At 33.0% G+C, this 20,929-nt stretch overlaps 1 protein-coding gene across 4 annotated transcripts in view; it reads right to left on the minus strand.

Moving 5' to 3' along the window:
• Cfap54 (cilia and flagella associated protein 54) overlaps positions 1-20,929 on the minus strand; it is a 295,409-nt gene that overhangs the window by 93,672 nt on the left and 180,808 nt on the right. For all 4 annotated transcript variants that reach the window (XR_009224446.1, XM_046419397.2, XM_046419399.2 and 1 more), the window contains 7 exons: positions 12,570-12,649; positions 10,673-10,842; positions 4,561-4,666; positions 2,518-2,662; positions 1,375-1,532; positions 1,026-1,205; positions 793-919 (listed from right to left, as the gene is read on the minus strand). Coding sequence is in view for 3 of the 4 variants with exons in the window: in XM_046419397.2 (XP_046275353.2) it covers positions 793-919; positions 1,026-1,205; positions 1,375-1,532; positions 2,518-2,662; positions 4,561-4,666; positions 10,673-10,842; positions 12,570-12,649 (966 nt within the window). In the remaining variant the exon portion in view is untranslated. The remainder of the gene's footprint in view (positions 1-792; positions 920-1,025; positions 1,206-1,374; positions 1,533-2,517; positions 2,663-4,560; positions 4,667-10,672; positions 10,843-12,569; positions 12,650-20,929) is intronic.

Below are 20,929 nucleotides of genomic sequence, written 5' to 3' on the forward strand. Positions count from 1 at the left end.
ATCCACTATCTGAGGTGCCAGCTAATGTATTATGAAGAGACATAGATGCTGTGCCTTCAAGACACCTTGTTTAATAAAAATAAGAAGACGTTTGACAATTCCCACATTTATAAGGCATAAGTTTATTTCCTAAAATTTTACAAACAAGTTATTTGAGCTCAGAGAAGAGGAATATCACCTTCTTTAATATATTTATTAAAGCTGTTTTCTTAGTTCATTGACATTTGTTAAGCATTTTTAAAGATAGAGCTACTTAAAAGCATCCATCATAACCTAAAAGACATAATGCATTTTTACATATTCCTGCCCTAAATGTTCTTTACCAATTTGTCACAAATGTAAAGAAAGCAGGTGTAATTTAGTGGACAAAAATAGTGTTATTGAAGAAATATGTTTTGTATTTTGTGTTTGTATGATTTTTCAAAATAAATATTCTGAAATACACAGTAATTCTAAAGTATACTACGTTGGTATAATTTCATTCCAAATGATTGATTAACTAGATAAAACGCAGTAGTCCAAAACAAGTAGTTAGGCATGTTGTAATTATTGTAATCACCTTCATACTCTAATCATATATAAAGATTAAATACATCACTGAGTCTGACATGTGGTAAATGATCAAAACTGTTAAATAAATGAAGTCAGAGTGTTCATAAATACTACTACTCCTTTTAAATGCACTCATATGATAGCTTGACTGAAAATAACTTGAAATGTTATATCTGTTACACACAATACTCACAAACATTCAGATTTAAACATGTACAATATATGTTTAAATGTTCTTACCAATTCTCATTTTTATTTTGGCCAGTAACATAACATGAGGAAGATAGATATTTTTCAAAGGTTGTAATAGATTTTTATATTCAGTGCTTGATAAATGCAACTCAATTGTTTCCCCAAAAGTTAGCATCTATGAAAGAAATATTATAACGAACAATTAGTTAATGTAGTTTGTAATAAGAAAAAAAGACAAAAGGTAAATTTCTACATCTTGTGGGACACAAAAACATTCTCACCTGTTCAATAATAATGTTGTGAGCCTGGGTCAAAAATTGTAACTTGTCTGGTTTTGAATAGGGAGATTCCTTGAATTTCTCAGCTTTTGTTAAGTCATCCAGTAGAACAAGGCTTTTCGCCAGAGTTAACGAAGATCGAGGAGAAAGAAATTCTTTTCCTTCAAGCAAATGTATTATATCCTATTAAAATAAAAATATTCCATTTGCTAGTACCTTTTCTAATTCACCGAAACAGAACTGGCCCTGTTCCTTGGTATGCATTCAGTACCTAATGGAATTTAAAATTCTCTCCTTTTATTCTAACTGGAATCCTTCCTAAATATAAATATGAACAAGGTTTTCTTCTTACCTGAAGGTCTGTGATAATATCTGCCTTTAAATGCTTTTCTTGCAGGCCAAGGATTACAGCTTGCATCAAGAATTCAGCCTGTAGTTCTAAGTCCTCTGCACTTTTTGCTTCCACGTATAATTCACGGATGAGGCTCAAACAATCTGTCAAATCGTTCTCTAAGATAAATAAGTGTGGCTATTTAAAATGCAGTGAGAAAATAAGAAAGCATATATGTATAACATCTGCAATGCCATCACAGTAATATTGCATAAGGTCAAAGAACAAGAGGATATTAAGATGGAAAACAGACTTTACAGGAAATGCAGGAAAAAAAATTGTTGTAATTTGGGGCAAAGTACTTTAGGATATTCCAGTGCTATGAAGTAACAATAATATTACATGAAATAACTTAAACTTGGGAGAGAATCATGAGTGAATAGAGAGGTATACAAATAGATAATTACTACTCACTGCAAGTACTACCATTTATATGTGCCAGGCTATATTATCTAAGATTAAGTTTAGCCCATTTAATTCTGACACTCGTATTAAGTGGGTATAATTATCTTCATTTTACAGAGTAGGACACTCAGGCATACAAAGACTGAAAGAGTTGGCCGAGAAAGACTTGATGAGGAAGTGGTAGATCCAGCATCTGAACCCAAATTTGATGGTTCCAAGACTGGTGCTCCTCACCCCTGTGCTTAGCTACTTTCCAAGATGACAAATCTCCCTGCTGTTTTGCACTGTGGTAATATATATGCTATAATGTTGGAAAATATTATTTTTATTTAATACCAGATTTTTAAATTCTGGAAAGAGATCAAGCTAGAAAGTTAGAAAATGTGAATGCTATATTTCGGCAAGGTGGCACATGCCTTTAATCCCAGCAACTCCGGAGGCTGAGGCAGGAGGATCAAAAGTACCAGGCCAGGCTCCACAATTTAGCGAGGCCCTCAGCAAAATTTAGCAAGATGCTTACTCAAAATAAAAAGTACTAGGGATGTGGTTCAGTGGTTAAGTGACCCTGGGTTCAATCACTGGTACAAAAAAAAAAAAAAGTGAATGTTATAGCAAAAGATATCCCAATATTACTGCTCCTTCATCTGTACAAAATTACATTTTGTGGAAACATTGATTAAGAAAATAGTACATTAGTACCTTTCACAATTCCAATGCCGCGAATTTGTGAGACAAAAGCAGTCACCAGTGCTAAGCGGCACCTCAACCACAGATGAATGTTGAAATATTCTCGAGCATTCAGGGAAACAGGGTCCAAAAACTCATCATCTTTATTTTCTGAGGTCTAAACAATATTAAAATAATGGTTATCTTCTCATTTCATAATGATGAAGTTCTAACCTAAGGCCAAATGTAAGCTAAGCATCCAATATCATTTCATAGTATTCAGTTTTTAAATTTAGAAATTATTTTGTATATCTATAAAATATAAAAATTATATTGTCAGTAGTTTCTATGTCATCAAAAGTTTTTTAAACACCATTTTAAGGGCTGAAAAATAATAAATAACATTCCCTAATATTTATTGAGCACTTATTATGTGTCAGGCATTGTGCTACATGCTTTATACACAATATCTCATTTAATTTTTCTAATAGCCAAAGAGGGGTTATTATTATTTCTGTTTTACAGTTGGGAGAACGGAGAGCTAGAAAGGTTAACTAACTTGCTTAACATAGGTGGGACTCAATGCTGGTAGGACTCAACTCACTGGGTGTTTTCCTGGGTTTCAAATCCAGTCTTAACTGCCTGTGTTACATTGCTTTGTGTGGCTCTCATTCCAAGAATGTATTATAACTGATTTACCATCTGTGTTATTATACTTTAAAAGAGGTGATAGGTGCCCATAGCTATTGGGAAGGAAGCGCAGAGGAAGCTTGTTTTGGGGGAAGTCAATCATAGACTATCAGGGAAATTTAACCCCCCAGCCCTTTGTTCTAGAATTTCCTGCCAGGGATCCTGTCCAACCAATTGGCACTACCTACTATCCAGAAGCTGCTAATGGGACTTGAAGGGGGCTAGAATGTGAACAGACAGGTGGGATGTACAGGAAAAGAAAGGTGAGTTATTCTTGAGAACAAGAGTAAGCGGTGAACAGAGGCCACGCAGGCAGGATGGTGATTAGAATGGGCCAAGTATTCAAGGAATCTAGTATTTAGAAGAGAAATACAGAAAACAATGTTCATCAATAAAACTTAATCTTTAAGTGCTTTTATTTCATGTTCCTAATGAAAAGCCAATTCTCCTTCAACTTAATCAAGGTTTTTCAATCTTGATGCTTTGATATTTGAAGCCAGATAATTGCTAGGGTGGCAGGGGGCTCTCCTGTACATTATAGGATATTTAAGCAGCATGTCTGGCCTCTACCCAACTGATGCCCATAGCACCACCCCCCCTCTAGTTGTGACAACCAAAATGTCTCCATGCATTGCCAACTCTCCCCTGGAATGTAAAATCACCTCCAGTTGATAACCATTGTTCTAAGACAATTTTTAGAATTAGATTGCTTTTTAATATGGTTAGTACTTTTAATATAGCTAGAAATGAGTCTTTATTTAGTATAATTAGCTTTGCTAATTTGTAATGATGCTGGATATTAGCTATTTTATTAGTAATTCTTGAAATAATGTGCAAGAATTCCATGTAATGAATCTTAATATTTTAATCCTAATCAACCCTATATTGTTAAATTATATGCTCTTATCAAAGCCTAATCACAGAATTTGTGCCCAGTTCTCAAATACATTGGAAATCTAAAATATGGAGGATGCTATGAGGAATCCAAAGGAAGAAAAAGTACAGGTATTTTACTGGTCATGCCCAGATAATAAACTCAAAAGCAGAATAGAGAATAAGTCTCGTAAGACAACTTTATGTGTAGTAAGATCATATCTAAACATTACAACGATCCATCTTGATAGAACTTTAGAGACTATTATATCCAATTCCATCAGTTCGCAAATAAAACTACAAAAATTCTCAAATTTTAAGAGATTTTCTCAAGGTGTTCCTGTGAATAAGTACAATAAATGGGACTTAAACTCAGGTATTTTTATTCTGAATTCAGTGTTCTTTTTGTACTTTACTCCCTTTGCTTCACCCAAATAATTAGACAATCTCCTAGCATGCCAATAGTCATTATGCAATAAGTATTATAAGGAGAAGTATAATATTCATACATACAGAAGTTCCTGGAGAAAGGGGCTTCTCTGCATCATCTTTCATTACATTCTTTTTAAAAAGTTTTGAATCTTGCAGAAGTTTAAGTGTGGAATATACTATTGCAGCACTAAAACACAGAATATATTTTAAATGTTATTAAAATAATTGTAGCATTTTTATGTTATTTCTTAAGCTTAGTTTCACACACACAAAAAAACCCTTCCCACACCCCCACCCACCCTCAAAAGGGGATCAGATATTCCTTCTACATGCCCTGTTAGCACCTTGGTTTCCTTTATGTGGTGTTTTTATCACACGATTTAATCCTCTGGACATATCTCTATAGCTAATTTGTTTTATTTCCTTTAGAAACTTGTCATCTAATACAGTGCCTGGGTTTTTTGGTTTGGTTTTGTTTTTTTGGTAGGGAGTTACTGGGGACTGAACTCAGGGGCACTCAAACACTGAGCCACATTCCCAGCCAAAATATTGTATTTTATTTAGAGACAGGGTCTCACTGAATTGTTTAGTGCTTCACTGCTGCTGAGGCTGGCTTTGACCTCATGATCCTCCTGCCTCAGCCTTCCAAGCCACTGGAATCATAGGCATGCACCACCATGCCTGTCTAAAAATAGGTTTTTGTCCTCACATTTCTTATTGGTGCACTGCACTTGTACATAATGGTGAAATTTGTTGTTACATATTCATACTACAAACAGTTTTTAAAGTAAAAATGAGTAAATAGAAGAATGTATGAATGTATGCTTTTAAGATCTAAAACAAAATTTATTGACATTTTTTAAAATGAACAAATATATTTTATATGCATTAGAATGTGGTTCTCCAGATTTACTCAATTCTATATAGTTGGAAACTCTTAAACTAAAGTGTTGCTTGATCAATGTTTAGCAGTGCCAGAAATTAAATGTACTAAACTAACAGATGCCAAGAGAGAGGGATTTTTACTTCCTATTGCTCCATACATACATAAACCATTGCATCCTCCTCCCCTGTATAAACTTATAATTCACATCACATTTTTTTTCAAAATATCTTACATATTAAGCTGCCTTCTTTTAAAAATCTATTCCAAAACAAAACTCAAAATACAGAACAACATGTATGGTTGAAGAAGCTCATTGCAGTATTATTTGTAACAGAAAAAAATTGGGCAAATCCCCACAGGGACTCTGTTAATGGGGGCTTGGGTGTGTGTCGTCAGGCCTGTGCCCGCCTCCCCTACAAGAACAGTAACTGGAAGACGCAGCACACCAGCTGGGGGCAGGGTGCTTTACCCGGAGTTGACCACGGCATCGTGAACCTCAAGGTCAGCAGAGTCAAGCTGTCTCTTCCTCCATGCTCTTTACCTCTTCTCTTTTACCAGCAAGAGGTGACTTCTTATCACAGGGGACTAAAGAGGAGCAGAGACTTTCTCCTCTATTCATATTTTGCTGCCATCCCTCTTCTATCTCTGCGGCTCTGCCCAGATCTCTCTGTCTTTCCACATTGTTCTATCTTGAGACTCTACCCATCCCAGAGAAAGGCAAATCAAGTTCACATCCCAGAGTCACACTGAAGAGTGAAGCAAACTCTTCTGATGCCTGTTCTGATGAATGAGGAGTGTCAGCCCCATCAGCCTGGGGAGGACCTGCCTTTCTAGAGGCATGTCATATGGGTTTCATTTCCTTCCTTGCCTCTAGTGCCTGTCAGCCTAGCTTGTATCATGTATTTTTTACATTTATTCATTTGAATTAATGGATTGTTTGATTTTAAAAAAATTGGGTAAAAATCCAAATGGACAAAATATTCATGATTCCCTATTTGGTATCTCCAATTTGGATTTTTAGCAGACAGTCACATTTAACAGGTGTTATGAGGTAAATTCAGTCCCTCCAAAAAAGCATGCTGATATCCTGATTCTCAGTACCTCAAAATGTATTTTGATCTTCAAAGTGTAAAGTGAATAATTTAGTAGTATTTCATTACCTATTTCTTCCATATCTGTATAGTTACTATAATCTGATATCTTACCCCTAGATCATTATTATCACCTTTATATTCTCTCAGCTTTGGAGGCAATCAGTTTTGACCCTTGCACTTAGCATCTAGACTGAGCACAAATCCATTTGCAATGCCCATCACTAGTCATTTTTACAGAACAAATTCCTGAGCTCTTAATCATGAGATGTATCTCTTTCATTGGCTGCAGTACTTCTTTAAGTCCCTATACAGTCTCAGGGCACCAACCCAGGATTTTGCATAGTGAACCCTTCTGTCTTCATGGATCCTCATGTTTTACAATGGAATATGAAAGAAGAAACTATCAGGAAATATTTTCCTAGTAGTATCTTTAGATGGAAATCTGTACTTTAAAGATTTGTTTATTGTTTTATCTTTACTTTGTAAGAGAATGAATATCCTTCCATGTGTTTATATACTAGTTATAATTTCTCTTTTGGATGAAGGATTTATAGTATTTGATCATTTATCAACAGTGTTTTTTTTATCAATCTATCACCAACTATATATAAAAATGATATGAACTATTTGTAATATTTACTACAGGTACAGTTTTGTTTTGCTATGTACTACAGTTGTAAACTTTTTGTCAAATTTATAAAAATTAAAATATGTTACAAATCAAATCAGTTGACACCTTATAGTCAGTTCTAGCTTTAGAAAGGATATATATCCTTCTAGAGATTCAATTGTTTCATTACATTTTTCTGCTTCTAACAAAAAAAACCTAACTAAAAATTCCTCTTGGATAAACCAACTTTTTAAGACCTTGACACTGAACATGCAGACAAATCTACCTTTGCCATGTATTAGCTATGTGATGCTGGGAACTCCCATTATCAACCCTTTTATCTACAAAACAGGAATGATGACAACAGAAATGCAGACCCTTTAAATCCAATGACTGTAAGGATTAAATCATTTCATTATTTTTCATTTGCTAAAAATATGTATTAAATATTTTAATATTAAAAATATTAAATATTTTTAATATATTTCTTCCTGTGCCAGGGACACAGGATAGAAATCTAGGGACAGTGAATACAGCAATAAATAATACAGATGCAATTCCCTGTCCCTGTGGAGCTGACAGTCTACTGAGAACAGAGCGTGCTCAGCAAATAGGAGCACTGGACAAACGGACTTGCACATGGTGGGTGCTACCATGATCATCAGGCCAGGGGTGGAGGGAGGAGATTAAACTGATTTTTCTTTGTAAGCTGTTAACCAGCATAACTGAGCCATCTAGGAACTATCAAATTTTAAACTCCCAGGATTTTGCTAAATCATTAAAATGGCTTGCAATATTTGTAGAATATTCTCTAAGGTATTGTGATGGTATCATTTTATTTAAAAGGTATCCTTTTATTTAAAATAAAACTAAACAAGCAAGAAAACAACAACCAATATAACTCAGATTCTGTGCATATACAGATAAGAAGTTGCCTCTCCTCTTACTCTGCTAAGGCTACACGTATTTCTAAAGCACCTGTACTGGGTAGCTTCACAGGCTAGCACATCGTGGCTACTAGCAGCCTCTGGAAGAAGCAAATTGTGCCTATTCCATTCTTCTGATTCTGAAACCCAAATTCTGATTTCAAGACAAATGAGGAATAAGATTTATCATCTTGCTAACCCAAAAACTTGAATAAAATATAGGGTTTACCAGTCGGTTGCAATCTATTTGGTACGATTTAGTTGTTACCTTAGTCTGTTTTCTGTTTTTATAATAGAATACCCAAGACTGGGTAACTTACAAAGAGTACAGGTATTATTAGCGCATAGTTCTGGAGGCTGGGAAGCCCAAGGGCATGGCTCCGTCATCCGATGAGAACCTTCTTGCTGCATTGTAACAGCAGTGGTCATCACATGGTGAGAAAGAGCAAGCTTGCTCTCTCTGGTCTCTCTATTTTCATTAAAGCGTTAACGCCCTCATTAGGGCTCCATCTAATCCCAAATAGTTCCAAAAGGCCCTACCTCCAAATACTGTTAACATATACCTTTGGGGATGAAGTTTCCAAACATAAATTCTGGGGGATAAACATTCAAACTACAGCAGTTGCTTGGTTTGGAAATATTTTGCTTTCTCCTCTCCTGCTAGACAGAAAGTACAGAAGGACTGTCCCCTACCAACAATCTAAAATCCCAAAGGGAGGAAATTTCATTCTGACAAAACTGCAAGGGTCAAGTGATTTTCCATTCAGACAATAAATTAAATACAAAAAAATAGGAAGAAATACTTAGTAATAAAAAAAAAGGATTTTGAAAGTGAGAGAAGTAGAAATACGGTGTGAATAACTTTGATCTCATATATTTCTTATTAACATTCATGACAAAAACGGTCAGTTTGTTCTCATAAAATCCATGCAGCTCACTCTACCTGTCACCCCAGGGAATGTGCCTTTCTATTTCCTTGACACATAATTTTATTAGAAGTATCAGGAAATGTCAAGCTAACCATCATTTGGAAAAGGGACTGTCCAAGACTCTCAGCAGTGCCCAAACAGAAGCTTGTGGGGGGTAAAGTTCACGCAAGAAAAACTCATTCATCTTGACAGTAGGCTTCCCCCAAATGGCAACTCTGCTCTAAAAAGGCAATAACATCCAAGTTTTTGCAGGTTTTGTCCCAAGGGCCAGGTTCATATATTTAAAAGAGGAGTTATTCTGATATACTAGCATATTATTTGCATACATCTATGAGGTTTTCAAATTAAAGTTCTATTATGACAATCCTTTCTGTGGATATTTTGTAACTTTTAGTTTCTCATTTCCTTATTATTCCCCAAACCCCCACCACCAACAACAACAACAGCAAAAACTCAGACCTTCCAAACTAAAGGGGCGAATTATACACAGAGAGCTTCAGGAAGAATAAAGGTAAATGACAAAAAATACTTACTAGGGCTTCTGTTGCTCTGAGATAATTTTGTAGAAAATCATATATTAAATCTACCTTCTTCCTCCAAACATCAGTGGGGAAAATTGTTATTATTTTATTCTATAATACCTAACACCTATTTTGCCATCAATAAACTACCATTGTACCCTTAAAGATTGCTGTAAATGTGATAATACTGTAAACCAGCTTGCCTCAAGCTTTATCTCAGCATCCCTTTAAACCCCTAACAATTACTAAGAACCCCCAAAGAGTGCCATGAACATTCACTATATCAGATATTAAACTGACAAATTTTTAACTTCTTTAATATTTAATTCACTTTCAAATAAAAATAATGAGCCTTTTGCATATTAACGTAAGTAATAAATTGTAATGCAAAGCAACTATTTTTCCCCCCCAAAAATTAGTGTTCTCTTTAATGTTTAGATGAACAAGAGACAATCTACATTTATATCCCATTATACAACTGGTCAGTGACATGCTGTTTTAAGTATATAAAGAAGAGTAGGCCTAATGTAAATAGTTGTTAGAAATGGACTGAGAATGGAAGCACCTTCAAATAACTGTCAATATTTCCCTTTGATACTATACCAAAATGTGTCAAATGACAGTTTTGTAAAAATTTGTTGCTATATAGAATCTAATACCGTATATCAATGAACTTTTCCTACATTACATTAAAATATATTGGTCTATCTTGTTAACTGGGATTTTGTATCATTGTGTACTGGTCCTTTGGAAAATATTAGCTCCCTGAATTATGGAGACACACAAATGTAGAAATATTTCAATACACAATTAAAAATTAGTTTTGTTAATGTTACCACTAATCTTATCAGAGAAATAAACACTGGTAAACTATAAACTTCATAATGGCAAACACAAATTGTCCAAAATTCTCATTTTCCTATAAATTTCAAATGTTACCATGGGCAACAAACACTATAAGTTCTGCTCATTTTGCTCATTCTTAAGAAAATGTCTGCCAAATACCCAAGTCTGAATAAGCACAGTCTGTCCATTGTTTTTTCAAACAAGATGGTATTCCATGAAAAGATCATCTTCTTCAATTCTCAACTCAACCATGTGCCCTTCCTTAAGACCACCATCAGTTTTGTTATGCAGCAGAAATGCCTACGCGGCATCCTGGTTTTCTAGAGGAGGAAACAGCTTTTCAAATGTGTGCCTTTTCTATGTATGAGGAGACTGACTCACCTGTATGCTGCCCGGTGTCTCTGCAGGGCAATTGCTGCCAGATGTAGACGGGCTTCCACCACAATCTCCAACTCAGCAGCACAACAATGAGACAGGTCCTTGTGGCCTGGATGCTCCACCTCGGACACAAGGAAGTTTAGCCTCTCTTCAGCTTCCATCAGTAAAACAGTCTAAAGAATAAACACCACACAATCACATGTTCAGAAATAATGTCTCATTCTTACCAAATATTTTATGTGTGAAAAGCAACAATGAATGGAAAACTAAACGGAAATCTGTACGTAATCATCAGATAAGAGAACTCAATAAAAAGGAAAAAGACAACAGAAAATAAAAAAGTAAGAGCAAGAGGAAGGACAATAGCTATCTTTTACTGTATGGATAGCCAATGCTCATTATTAACAATGATTCTAGAAAGTTCTGAAAAGTTTTCCATAAACACTGTTTAATAAAAACTAAACTATTGCTCTCAGGGAAAATAGAGAAATGAACTCCTAGAAGCCTCTGGGCATAACCCTTTCATCAATGGCTCAATATCTTACGTTGTTTAAATGTGTATTTATAGTTAAGGACACATTTAATATATACATATAGTTGATTCATTAACCAGGGACTTACAACAAATATCACTATAACTCAGGTCTAGTTGACACACGTATTTTCTCTGTAAGGCACTGCATAGCTTTCTTGCACTTAGAAACATTAGACAGCACTTCAACATTATGCTTGAAGGATATTTTAAATAGTAAAATTATCAATCCTCCCCCCAAAACATGAAAAACATGATTCAATTAAGCATACCTAATGCAAAAATCTGAAATCTAAAATACTCTGAAGTCCAAAACTTTTTGAGCACTGACATGACACAAGAAATATTTTATTTATTGGAGCATTTCAGATTTTGGATTTTCAGATCAGGGATGTCCAACTAGTGAAGTCTAAAGTGTAGAAAAGGACATTTATGGATAGTATGAGAACTGAAAAGAGAAGTCAGAGAATCACCCTGTTCAATTCAGCTGGGCAACTCTAATTTTTCTATGCTCTAGGTATGTTCACAGATAATTTTAAAAAGTGCCAAAAGTACTGATTTGGGGAATATACAAAAATTTACCAGACATACAATGTAACAAACAAGACAAATTGTATTCCAACTTCAACTGTGATAATGTGATGATAATGAGATTTTACAGTAGATAATCAATAGTTAAATATCACTCAGACATGGCAGAAAATTTTTTTAAAAATCAATTTTTTAAGCAACAGGTCTCTAAAATCTTGTTTGTACCAAACAGTAAATATCATATATAATAATATATAACAATACTAGGGTAATACATATATAATACAAGGGCAATTTACTAACATGATTAAGAACATAGGACAAAAAAAACTATAGGCCCTACTCTCAGATCTGTATTTGATTATTTGCATAACATTAGTGAATTTCATAAACTAAGTCTTAGTTTTCTCATGATTCATCACAGAATAGTTAAAAAATTAAGACCTATAACATGGAGTTGTGAAAATTAAATAACCATGCAAAATGCCTGTTATATAGTAAGCATTGAATAAATGGTAGCTTCTGCTTCTGCTACTATTGTCATCATTACGATGAGGAAATGAGAAACAGGGCATGGAATACTCACATCCCATCAAACAATAAATCAGATTTTCTGTATCATCTTAATTAGGTTGCACAGCAAAGCCTGAAACCTCTGGGCATATACTTTTCTCTTGGGGAGTACATACTGTCCTAGCCCCCACCTATCCTTATGCAAGAAAAGATACCTGATTTCCCAAAGGCAAACACCACCCCAACAGTGGGCCTGTTCAAGCCCAAATGTATGCATTTGATAACTGCTTCCCTATGATTTGAAAAAAAAAAATTCAGACTTACCTTTAGCATGTTAAGAGTGAACTCATCTTTAAATTTTGTAAGCTGATACAAAGAGCCTCCATCATCCTTTATATATAGCTCTACAAAGACATGACATTTTGGAAATACTAAGGAAAAATGTGGTTACTTTAAATATTAATTGCAGTTTTTAAAGTCCATCATTCCTGAGAAACTATCTATAAATTTAATATAACCACAGTAATCATTAGATTTTGTTTATTGTGACAATTAACATTGTAGATGTTATAACAGGAACTATTTGGTTTAATGCTGTATATTATTCGTATTGGTTGTTTTTATTATTTATTTTCCCCTAAATGGCCAGGTTCTGGAAACCTTCAAGGACACAGGGTAAAAATTCTACTGACCAAGACCCCTGTTAGATTGGTAGACACAGAACATAAAAAAGCAAGGGGAAAAAAATCACCCAAACAAACCAAGATACTTCAATAACAAAATCCATCGACACCACAGTGTAAGAAATATCAGAGAAGGAGTTTAGAATGTACATAGTTCAACTGATCTGCAAGGTAAAGGATGATATAAGAAGTGAAATCACAGAGAAAATACAGGAGGGGAAAGGTCATTCTAATAAAGAATAGAGATTCTGGAAAAAATCAAGCAGAAATCCTGGAAATGAAGGAATCAATAAACCAAATTAAAAATTCAATGAAAAGTATCACCAAGAGAATAGACCACTTGGAATACAGAGTTTCAAGCAAAGAAGACAAAATATATAATTTTGAAAATATAATTTATCATGGAGAAAAGAGGTTGAACAAATATCCCATATTTTTTTTAAATATTAACAGGGATTTGTAATTTTATAGTACTGGAATTGATTTTAAAGGTAGGTATTTCATGCTGTGGCTATTTGGCTCCCTGCAGATTTCCTTATATTCCTCTGTTCACCATGAAAAAGATAGGGAGACACAGCTATGGAGAAACTATTTCTAAGCTAATCACTGTTTTTCAATAAAACAACAGTTGGGCTCCAAAGTACTGTAATGAAGTTTCGGAATACTGAATTGTTGTGAAATAAATTTTTAAGAATTATAAAAAAAAGAGAGACCTTGAAAAGACATCCAAGAAATATAGGATAACCTGAAAAGACGAAATTTAAGATTTATCAGAATAGATGAAGGCTCAGAGATACAAACCAAAGGAATGCACAATCTTTTCAAGAAATAATATAAGCAAATTTCCAAAACAAAAGAATGAAATGAAAAACTAAATACAGGAAGTTTACAGGACCCCAAATATACAAAATTACAACAGACCTACACCAAGGCACATTATTATGAAAATGCCTAACATAGAATAAGGATAGAATTTTAAAAGCTACTAGAGAAAAATGACAGGTTACATTTAGAGGGAAACCAATCCAGATCTCATCTGGTTTCTTAACACAAATCCTCAAAGCTAGGAGATCTGGGAATAATATATCCCAATCTCTGAAAGAAAATTAATGCTGACCAAGAATACTATACCCAGAAAAATTAAGCTTTAAAATTTACAATGAAATAAAAACCTTCCATGATAAATCAAGGTGGAAAGAATGCACAACTAGAAAGCATGTACTACAAATCATTCTCAATAAATATTTGACAAGAAGAAATGAAAAATAAAAGTGAAAACCAGCAAAGGAAGAACTATAATATAATAGACAATCAAAGGAGAAACTAACTCAAATTAAAAACAAGAAGTAAATCAAAATGACATGGAATAAAAATCATTTCTTAATAATGACATTGAATATAAATGGCCTAAATTCATTAATCAAAAGACATAGACTGGTGGGCTGGGGATATAACCCAGTTGGTAGAGTGCTTGCCTTCCATGCACAAGGCCCTGCTATCAATTCCCAGCACCATTAAAAAAAAAAAAAAAAGACATAGACTGGCAGATTGGATTAAAAAACAAAAGTCAACACATGGTGTTCCCAAAAAACTCACTTTATAGGAAAAGACTTCCACAGACTAAAGGTAAAAGGATGGAGAAAAAAAGTATCATTCACATGAATCTCATAAACATGCAGGGGTTTCTATCCTCATCATATAAAGAGCAATTCAAGCCAAAGTTAATCAGAAGGGACCAAGAACTACATTCAATGTTGTTTATGGGAATTATACATCTAAAAGACATAACAATCATTAATATTTATGCCCCAAACAATGGAGCATCTACATACATTAAACAAACACTTCTCAATTTCAAAAATCAAATAGACTACAACCCAATAATACTGGGTGACTTCAACATGACTCTCTTACCACTGGATAAATCATCCAAACAAAAATTTTAAAAAGAAGCTATAGAACTAAATTGTACTATTAATAATTTAGATTTAACATACATAGATAATGTTTCATCCATCTTGACTAAATACACTTTCTTCTCAGCAGCACACAGACCCTTGACTAAAATAGAACATATCTTAGGCCACATGGCAACTCTTAGTAAATACAAAAAAAAAAAAAAGAGAGAGAGAGAAAATATTTTGCATTCTATCAGATTATAATGGAAATTAGAAATCAAGGATAAATGGCTGGAGTTGTGGCTCAGTGGTAGAGTACTTACCTAGCATGTACGGGCACTGGGTTCAGTCTTCAGCACCACATAAATGTAAAATACAAAAAAAAAAAAGATCTTGTGTCCACCTAAAACTAAAAAATTTTTTTAAAAAGAAAAGAAATCAAGGATAAAATAAAAAATAGAAGCCACTCTAATACCTGGAGACTAAATAATATGTTATTTAATGATTAATGGATAGTAGAAGAACTCAGTGGTGAAATAAAAAAAAATACTTAGGGGTAAATGAGAATAGCAATACAACATATTAAAATCTCTGGGACATTATGAAGGCAGTACTAAGAGGAAGTTCATTGCATGTAGTTCTTTCCTTAAAAGACGAAAAAGTCAACAAATAAATGACCTAACATTACATCTCAAAGCCCTAGAGAAAGAAGAACAAATCAATGCTAACAGCAATAGAAGACAAGAAATAATTAAAATCAGAGGTGAAATTAATGAAATTGAAACAACAACAACAAAAAAAAAAACAGTCAAAGAACTTATGAAACAAAAAGTTGGTTCTTTGAAAATAAATAAAATTGATAAATAGCCAAACTAATGAAGAGGGAGAGAAAATTCATATTACTAAATTTGGTGATGAAAAAGAAAAAATATCACAATGGATACTACTGAAATACAGATAATAATCAGAAACTATTTTGAAAATTTATACTTTAATAAAATAAAAAATCTTAAAGACATCAACAAATTTCTAGATACATATGTCCTACCAAATTAAATCAGGAAGACATAGAAAAATTAAACATATCATTTTCAAGCAATGAAACAGAAGACACCATCAAAAGGCTACCAACAGAGAAAAGCGTAGGACCAAACAGAATCTCAGCTGAGTTCTACCAGACATTCAAACAACTACTAACACCAATCCTCCTCCCAATTAGTCCATGAAATAAAAAAGGAGGGAACTCTTCTAAATTCAATGAAGCTAGTATCACCCAGATACCAAAACTAGACAAAGATATATAAAAGAAAGAAAACTTCAGATCAATATCCCTAATGAATATATATATATATATTTTTTTTTTCATAGTAAAAATACTGTCAAAAACATACAAAAAACATATTAAAAAGATAGTGCACCATGATCAAATGGGGTCCATCCTAGGAATGCAAGATTGTTTCAACATACAGAAATCAATAAATATAATTCATCACATCAATAAAGACAAGAATTACATGATTACGTCAACAGATGCACAAAAAAGCATTTGACAAAATACAGCATCCATTCATGTTCAAAACTAGAAAAACTAGGGATAGTAAAAATGTACCTCAACATTGTAAAAGCTATATATGCTAAACCCAAGACCAACATCATTTTAAATGAAGAAAACTTGAAAGCATTCCCTCTAAAAACTACAAGAAGACAGGGTGCCCTGTTTCACCACTTCTATTCGAAATAGTCCTTGAAAGTCTAGTAAGAGCAATTATACAGAAGAAAGAAATTAAAGGGATACAAATAGGGAAAGAAGAACTCAAACTCTCCCTATTTGCAATGATATGATTCTATATTTAGAAGACCTAAAAAAATTCAACCAGAATTTCTAGAACTAATAAATAAATTCAGCTAAGTAGCATGATATAAAATTAATACCATAAATTAATGGAATTCCTATACATTAGTTATGAATTAGCTGAAAGAGATATTATGAAAACTTTCCCATTCACAATACCCTCAAAAAATAAAATAAAATACTTGGGAATCAATATAACAAAAAAGGTAAAAGACCTTTAAAATTAAAACTACAGAACACTAAAGAAAGTAATTAAAGAAGATCTTAGAAGATGGAAAGATCTCCTATGTTATCAGATAGAATTAATATTTTCAAAATAGCCATACTACCAAAAGCATTATACAGGTTTAATGCAATTCCTATTAAAATTCCCATGATGTGCTTCATAGAAATAGAAAAAGCAGGGTTTGGGTTGTAACTCAGTGGTAGAGTGCTTGCCTAGCATGTGTGAGGCACTGGGTTCAATCCTCAGCACCACATAAAAATAAATAAAAATATTGTGTCCATCTACAACTAAAAATATTAAAAAAGAAATAGAAAGAGCAATCATGAAATTCATTTGGAAAAATAAGAGGCCCAGAATAGTCAAAGAAATCCTTAGTGAAAAAATTGAAGCAGGAGGCATCACAATAATAGACCTTAAATTATACTACAGAGCTATAGTAACAAAAATGGCATGGTATTGACACTAAAACAGACAAGAAAAGCAATGATGCAGAATAGAAGACACAGAAACAAACGCACATAAATACAGTTATCTCACACTAGACGAAAGCGCCATAAGCATATATTGGAGAAAAGATAGACTCTTCAACAAATGGTGCTGGGAAAACTGGAAATCCATATGTAGCAAAATGAAATTAAAACCTTATCTCTCACCCTGCAGAAAACTCAACTCAAAGTGGATCAAAGACCTAGGCATTAGACCAGAGATCCTGAACCTACTAGAAGAAAAGAGATCCAACTCTCCATCATGTCAGCTTAGGAACCAAATTCCTCAACAAGACTCCTAAAGCACAAGAAGTAAAATCAAGAATCAATAAATGAATTCTAGAAATCTAAAAAACTTCTTCACAGCAAAGGAAACAATCAATTTGCAATAGCTAAGCTATGGGAGCAACTTAGGTGCCCTTCAACAATTGAATGGATAAAGAAAATGTGGTATATATACACAATGGAATATTACTCAGCCATAAAGAAGAATGAAATTATTGCATTTGCTGGTAAATGGATGGATTTAAATAAGAAATAAAATAAACAAAAAAGTACATTATAACAGCAAGGCCTAAGAAGAGGGGGAGAAGATACCTGGAATTGATACAATATATTATATATAATGTCCAGTTTCCAACAAAATGTATAAAACAAAAAAGGTAAGGAACAGGAAAATATGATCCATTACACCAATAAAAGCAAGCAACTGAACCTTTTTGACAGAGCAACCAGATATTGGATTTAGTAGACTGAGACTTCAATGTAGCTTAAAAATAGTTCAAAGAACTAGAAGAAACCATGGAAGGCATGATGATAATGTTGCATCCAATAAAAACATCAGTAAGGAGAAATTTTTAAAAACCTAATTGGAAATGACAGAGTTAAAATGTATTGAAAAACTAAATTGAAATTAAAATTGAATTGAAATTGAAAAATTAAAAGGGGTTCAATAGTAAATTTGGCTGACAAAAGAGACAATTAGTAAATTTGATCAATAAAAGAAAAAGAATGAAGAAAAATGAACACAATGAAATATGAAATGCGGGACATTATTAATACATCAAATATGCATAATGTAAGTATTAAGAGAGAAGAGGAAGAAAGGAAGGGGGGATATTTAAAGAAATAATAGTTAAAAATGCATCAAGTTTATTTAAAAAAAATTAACTTATATATCCAGGATGCTAAACAAACTTCAAGAAGGATAAACACAAAAAGAGCCTCAAATAGACCATCCTAGTAAACATTCTCAAAGCCAAAGAAAAGAACAAAATCTTACAGAAGTAAAATATACAAATGTCTTGTCACTTTTGAACAAACTCCAATAAGAATAATTGTTAACTTCTCATTAGAAATAATGAAATCCAAAAGACAGTGGAATAATATATTCATTCAAAGTACCCCAAAATCTCTCAAATAAGAACCCATACCCAGAAAAGTTATCTTTCAAAAATGAAGGCAAAATGAATTCCTCAAGTAAAAATAAACTGAGAGAATGTTTGCTAACACACCACCTTAGACAAAAGACAAAATGTAGTTTTTCAGGGTAATAGCAAGAAAACATAGATGATAATTCAAATCCATGTGAAAAAACAAAGGACACTAATAATGGTAATTACATTATGAAAAACAGCCTAAGTATATATTTCTTCTTCTCTATACTGAATTAACTCATTTTTATAAAATGATATGTACATAATGTATTGTTGAATATATGTGATATATTTACCAATAATAGCACAGAACAAGTGGATGGGAGCAAAGCTGGACTGGACTAAGGAAATATTCCAGCTGGTAACCTGAACCCAGAGGAGCAAATGAAGAGGACCAGAAATGATAATAAGGGTTAATGTGACAAAAATTATAAGCATATAATGGCTCTGCTATCTTCTTCCGCTTCCTTAAAAGTCATAAAATTATATAAAGTGCTAATTGTAAAAATATATTGTTAATTCTGAAAACACAGACTGAAAGTGAATAAATGATAAAAGACATGCCATGCAAGTGGTAACCAAAGGAGAACGGAAGTGGCAATGCTTATATTAGACAAAACATACTTTAAATAAAAAATTCCCACAAGAGACAAGGTCATTATAAAATAATAAAGTGTCAATACATCAAGAGGATACAACAATTTTAAAACATATGCACCTAACTTTGAAGTACTTAAATACATAAAGCAGATTTTATTGGAATTAAAGGGAGAAATAGAAGCAATACAATAAATAAGGAGACCTCAATATCTAACTTCCAAAAATGTTCAGATCATCCAGGTAGAAAATCAATAAGAAAACAATATACTTAAATGACATCATAAACCAAATGGGTCTAACAGACAAGTATAGAACATTGTATTCAACAGTTAACAGAATACATGTTCTTTTTAAGTGCACAAAAACATTCACCATGATAAAGAATACATTAGGTCACAAAACAAGTCTTAAGAAATTTAAGAGGACTGAAAGTATATCAACTACCTTTTCCAATCACAACAGTATGAAATTAGAAATAAATAACAGGAGAAGACATGGAAAATTAAAAACATGTAGAAACTAAAGAACATTCCTGAACAACCAATGAGTCAAATAAGAAACCAAAAGGAAAATTGAAAATATCTTGAAACAAATAGGAATGTAAATACAACATAACAAAACATATAGAATGCAGCAAAAGCAGTTTATAAGAGGAAGGTTTGTAGTAATAAAAACCTATGTTAAGAAAAACAAAAGAACATAAAGACAACTAATGTTATACTTTTAAGAAAGTAGAAAAAGAAGAACAAACTAACCTGAAGGTTAGTGGAAGAAAGGGAATACTTTACAGAGATAAGAGCAGACATAAATAAAATAGGGACTAGAAGAACATAGAACAATAAAACTAAGAGACCATTTTATAAAAAGATAAAATCAATAGGTCTTTAGTTAGACTAAGAAAAGAAGACTCAAACTTACAAATGAAAAAGGAATACATTATAATCAATACCCTGGAACTACAAAGAATTATAAGAAATTATTATGAGCAACTATATGTCAACAAATTGATAACACAGAATAAAATAGATGAGTTCCTAGAAATATGAAGCTTACCAAAGCTAAATCATTAAGAAATAGGAAATCTGAATAAATTAATAATGAGTAAGGACATTAAATCAGTAATAATAATTTTTTAAAAAACTCATGGAAGAAAAGTTTAGGGATTGATATTTTACTGGTGAATTTTACCAAACATTGAAAAAAAGAGTTAATGCAAATCCTTCTCAAAGTCTTCCAAAGATGAAAGAGGAGGGAACACTTCCAAACTCATCATACAAGACAAGAATTACCCTGATAGCAAAGCCGACAAGGATACTACCTGACAAGAAAACTACAGGCTAACATAATATCCCTGATGCAAATATTCTCAGCAAAACACTAGCAGACCAAATTCAAAAGCACATTAAAATGGTCACTTATCATGACCAAGTGGGATTTATGCCTTTCATTCAAGGATGGTTTGACATACATACATCAATAAATGTGACACACTACATTAATGAAA

Source organism: Marmota monax, unplaced genomic scaffold, assembly GCF_021218885.2.
Source record: "Marmota monax isolate L192 unplaced genomic scaffold, Marmota_monax_Labrador192_F-V1.1 WCK01_AAM20220418_F8-fsc00036, whole genome shotgun sequence".
Taxonomy (NCBI): domain Eukaryota; kingdom Metazoa; phylum Chordata; class Mammalia; order Rodentia; family Sciuridae; genus Marmota; species Marmota monax.